This window comes from Daucus carota, chromosome 3, assembly GCF_001625215.2.
Source record: "Daucus carota subsp. sativus chromosome 3, DH1 v3.0, whole genome shotgun sequence".
Lineage (NCBI taxonomy): Eukaryota > Viridiplantae > Streptophyta > Magnoliopsida > Apiales > Apiaceae > Daucus > Daucus carota.
In genome coordinates, this window is record NC_030383.2 from 16,948,034 (window position 1) to 16,953,436 (window position 5,403).

The 5,403-nt window shown below is 31.8% G+C and overlaps 1 protein-coding gene across 1 annotated transcript; it reads left to right on the forward strand.

Moving 5' to 3' along the window:
* Positions 1 to 2,881: 2,881 nt before the first annotated feature.
* On the forward strand, positions 2,882 to 4,573 carry LOC135151158 (bidirectional sugar transporter SWEET6a-like). The gene is made up of 6 exons (XM_064088797.1): positions 2,882 to 2,972; positions 3,303 to 3,339; positions 3,535 to 3,754; positions 3,877 to 4,038; positions 4,144 to 4,263; positions 4,349 to 4,573. The coding sequence occupies exons 1-6, from the start codon at positions 2,933 to 2,935 to the stop codon at positions 4,457 to 4,459; spliced, it is 690 nt and encodes a 229-aa protein (XP_063944867.1). The 5' UTR covers positions 2,882 to 2,932; the 3' UTR covers positions 4,460 to 4,573.
* Positions 4,574 to 5,403: the final 830 nt, after the last annotated feature.

The following is a 5,403-nucleotide window of genomic DNA, read 5'->3' on the forward strand; positions in this document are numbered from 1 at the left end:
AATATTAACAAACAAAATGAGTCATTCAAAAATGAAGTGAACGTTCACATTTAGCATAAAGATTGTAGAAAAACATGATGTTGATCTTACATGTAAGTGAACTCAGAGTTAGAACTTAAAATGTATATATTTTCCTCTAGTAACTCATCTAAGGAGCTCTACTATGTCGAATTTTGTTCTTAATTGGTGTCCTGTGCAATTATATATATTGGAAATATAATTTATTGCAACGGAGATCCTGCTTATAAATATGCCCGTCTAAGTTCTATATATGCACAAGGTTATATTTGAGGTGCTTGTCCAAGAGATGTGTAGATATTAAACAATCTATGTATGATTGGGTATGGTATTAAAATGGTAAGGTGTGCTCTTCTATCTACTGGACATTTACTCGCTAAAAAGGAACGAATGCGATGATTCCTGCTGACCAACATTATAGTTGATATATAAAATGTGAAGAGGCCATTCAATGAGCTGAAAGGATGTACATGAATCCTGAATAATACCATGACAATGCTTTGATGTAATGATATTACTCAAACCTCGCCGGAAAGATAGGATGCATGATTGCTTCTGACCAACATCATAGTTGATATATAAAATGTAGAGAACCATGCAGTGAGGTGTGTTACATAGCCAGCTCCTTCTTAAGCACACTGGATATAGATACGTACCGTACATGTATATTTTAATTGAAAGAGGAAAGTTACATAAGTAGTCTCGCTCAACGACCCAGCCTAGGGTCAAGAACATATGATTAAAACATATTAAACCAAATATAGAAAGTCAAATGTAAGCAAGTATATATAGCTAACAACGTACTATATATGCTGCAATATAGTATAATATCTTCACTGTGCAAGGTTTGGGATTAATGGCAAGTTGATTTATTTTTCTCCCTTTGACTTTTCTAGCTCCATGGTTGAACATAAACATGCATTTGACATGATAAAAGAGAAATTGCGAGTCAACCTCTTGTTTAAGACAAAATGCCCTAAATAACTAATATTTATGTAGTGTATACCCAAAATAACAGATGTCGGGATTTGTGCCTTTTTTATCCATTTGATTTCGCATTCAAGAAATGCGTATGCTGATGGATCGAATAAATCACACGGTAGCATAGCCCGCTAAACCCAACTAACTACTCCCATAGTCCCATTATCTTTCTTTAAAATAAAGGTTAATTCTCCCCCAGAGGCCACATACACTTCATCTCTCTTCTTTTATTATTATACACTTTCTGCAACACACAACAATGATAACAGTGGTGTGCAGGGTACAGTTGTATGTTTTTGTGCTATTTACAAATGCTTATAGTTCGATCAATGTTCATAAGGGAACTAAACCTTGGCCTCGCATACATGTGATGCGTATGCATCAAATCAAGTAGACTATTACGCATTTTCTAAATGCGTATACATGATTTCGCAATTGCTGAATGCGTGTGTTCAAGATATTCGCATTCATAGTATGCGTATAGAGTATTTGCATCCGCCATATGCGAGTTTAAGTGGTTATTTAGGCAGTTTTACTGACAATTGTTACATTGAGTACTGTTCAGTAAAATTATGCTATATTGGGCTTTCACCCCTTGTTTGAAGGGTTTTTTTCATCTATATAAAACGATCAAGTGATGAGATATTATATTATTTTTATTTAAATAACTAATTTAAATTTTGGATGTGATTAAATGTGAATTCAGATATATTTTTAAATATGATTGAAATTTCAGGATTTTTTATTAAAGTGATATTTTATTCAATATAATCAAACATAAGCATAATCTAAAGGTCGACTTGATACAACAAGAAACCCTAACAAAAACTAATCAAAAATATTATATATGATAATTACTCAAAATAAAATTTTAAATGTATCACATAAGACCGAAGCTACAAATATTTAGGTTTTTAATAATTATATGGAATAAATATATTATATATAATTGTAACTATAATCTAATTGATATTTTAATTACATTATTTCACTTGTTGGCAATCACATTTAAACTATACTAAACTCACAAACTATACTATATTATATGATCGGATATGTCTAGGAGTGAAAACGAGTCAAAAAAGTACGAATACTTGTATGATGAGATTCGGCCCCAATTTATAATTATTCATTGGGATTAAGTCTGGATACTAACTAATATTATATAACTTTTCTTCTTATATGATTCAACTCGGCTCGAAGTAATACCAAATTACTCATTTTTATATATTTGTATTCGAATTTGTATAAGGTAATTAACTCAATTTAAATTCGAAATAAATGAATTAACATGTCAAGTTTACTTTAAAAGTTGTCTAGATCATTTTAAACTGTGTTGGCTAAAGTAATAAGCTAAAATTAGAGAAGATTGATTAGGTAAAATTTATTAAGTGAATATACTCATATAATAATTGAATATATTTTCAAATAATCTGATTTTAATATTTCATAGTGTTATTAATAGAATAATACATAATGTGCAATCTTCTTATCTCTTCAACAAATTAAATATGTTGTCTATAAATTTATTTATAGTATCATTTCTATAATTTTAACTAATTAATTTAGAGGATTGGAAATGCAGTTAGACCACTATATTCATTCTGCCGTACAAACAATACGAATAAGTGCTTCCAACTTATAAACACGGAAGCCCGGCTTAAAACTTTGTGCTTATCATGTATAATCCTTGTCCTAAAACAGGAGAAATAATAGAATAACGTGAACAACACCAATGCTATCATGCATCAAGTTGCACCATGATGATATTGTTTAGTAGCAATTCAGTTTTAGATTATTGAGAATGTATGTATCACATTGTCAAGGATTAATCTCTATAAATTAGAGGTTTCACTGAAGCTAATAATCATCACCACATCATTCTTTACACAAACGGTCTATCTTCTTCTCTCCACAAGCACTTCGGTCGGAAATGGCAAACGAAATCATTCTCAACGCCTTTGGTATATTGGGTGAGTGCTTATCTTCAATTTTCCTTCATTTCTGCAAGATGATAGATAAATACGTAGCCAAATACTGACCTTTGCATATTTATTTTTTTGTTTGTTAAATTACTAATCTACAAACGGATGGAGTTGTATATGGCAATGTTTCAATAGATAATATCTATCTGGTGCATTTGCGCTGCGTACATTTTACCCTATATATAATATATAATATTAGTGGCTATCATTATTCGTGCAAATCTTCTATCCCCTGTACAATTGATTATAAATTAAGCTGTTTGATTACATAATTAATCCTGTGGCCTAATTTACTTCTCATTGCTTCACATTGTGCAGGAATTATATCCTCATTCGGCATATATGCTTGCCCAATGTAAATTATCTCGTCCCTTTATTTATCGTACTAAGTATTAATTATTCTGTTTCAATCACTTGAGAACTAAAAATTACCTTTCATTGGCTTAATGTAGAAACAAGAAACAAAGGGTAACAGTTAAGATAATTTTTGCCATAATTATATATACTGGACATTGATTAATGTATTCCACTACTGTTTGTTTGTGTTTAGGCTGACTATGCACAAGATACTTCTCAAGCGTTCAGTTCAACAATTTTCTCCGGACCCCTATTTAGGAACCGCCATAAATTGCATGTTCTGGATCCTCTATGCCCTCCCCGTCGTTCATCGGGGCAGCATTCTTGTTTTGATAGGTAATAGTATAGGATTAGGGCTGGAGTGTGTATACCTTATTATGTTCCTCCTCTACGCCAAAAGCAATCAACAAAGGGTAAGTACATTCTTCCTCATTTCGGTCATCTAGCTATTGTAAAATATAATTAGAATGCACATAGGATCACTTCCCATTTCTCTTAATTATTATTATTTTCATTTCAAACTTCTTCATTGCAGATTTACATAATAAGCATATTTATAGTTGAGTTGGCGGTGATCGGCCTTGTTGGTGGTCTGGTAATTGGACTGGTACATACCGACGAAGAGAGATCGCGTATCATCGGAATCTTGTGCATCATTTTTAATCTTGCAATGAGTGGATCTCCTCTTACTATTGCGGTTCGTCTATCATCACCTTCACCTATAAAAAAAAACCTTGTATTCTACATATCATATGAGTTGCATTTTTAAATCTTATGATAGATATCAATGTGCTTGTGACAGAAACAGGTTATACAGACGAAAAGCGTAGAATACATGCCGTTTTTCCTTTCCCTGACCAACACACTTAGCGGAGTTTTTTGGCTCACATATGCCACAATACGACTCGACTTAAACATCCTGGTAAGAACCCCGTATTTATAACTTTTCTAACACACAAAATTATATATGTATTGAGTTGCTTAAATAATTAATTGTTTCGGTGTAGATTCCAAATATTATTGGCGCAGGTTTGGGCGTCCTCCAGCTGATACTATACGCTCTTTACTACAAACGCTCGCCTAAGGACACCAGCGTGGTCAGTGTGGAGACCGTCTAATTGATAGGTAGGATATTTCTAGAAAGGGAACATGAGAGGAAATCTCGTAAGGTTATGAAATGAATGTGTACGTTTTGATAGGTAGGATATTTCTAAAGACCGTGAAATGTGAGATCGGTGCGAATTAATTTCCTTTTTTCCGATACATAATTAATGTGTCTAGAGCCGTAAACGAACTGGAACTCGGACGAACTTTTACCGAACTCGAACAAAATCTTAATGAATTAAACAATGTTCGATAACTTTATCAGATAAATTTTTTTGTCCAACGAACTGAACACGAATATGTCGAACCGAGCCGAATACGAACAGTTCACGAACAATGTATATTTTGAAATAACATTTAGGCTATTTTCAAATTAATTTAATGAAAAACATTAACCCAAATAGTTTATTTATATTTTTTCAATATCAATTTTAAATAATTTTACAATTATAAAATAAAATAATTATCTAAATTATGGATATTATATAATATATTTAAATAAATATTACAAATATTATTATTTATTGTCGAACGAATACAAGGTTATCGAACTCCAGTCGAACTCAAACCGAACACGAGCTTAACAAACCGAACACGAACCGAACACCTTAAAAGTTTGGTTTGGTTCGTTAAGTTTATCGGACGAAAAATGTTGTTCGAACTAATGTTCAGTAAGATTACCGGACGAGTTTACTGAACTCGAACACAAACCGAACCTAACGAGGTGACCGAAAAATTCTGTTCGTTTACGGTTCTAAATGTGTCATCCTATTGCCTTCAAGATATATTATATTTATTTGCATAATATTCAAATGTAACTTTGATATCCCCAATTTATTATACTGGCTTATGACCGACCCCAAATATGGGATTATATAAATTTTTTAATTTATTATTTATTAGAAATATAATGTTTTTAATATATTTGTTCAAATTGTTATTGTGAGATATAAATTTA

Bases quoted from the DNA above. Each gene is read 5' to 3' on its own strand.
- LOC135151158 (XM_064088797.1), top strand. From the start codon at position 2,933: ATGGCAAACGAAATCATTCTCAACGCCTTTGGTATATTGG. The intron at 2,973-3,302 runs GTGAGTGCTTAT...CACATTGTGCAG, and splicing joins CAACGCCTTTGGTATATTGG to GAATTATATCCTCATTCGGC. The intron at 4,039-4,143 runs GTTCGTCTATCA...TGCTTGTGACAG, and splicing joins GATCTCCTCTTACTATTGCG to AAACAGGTTATACAGACGAA.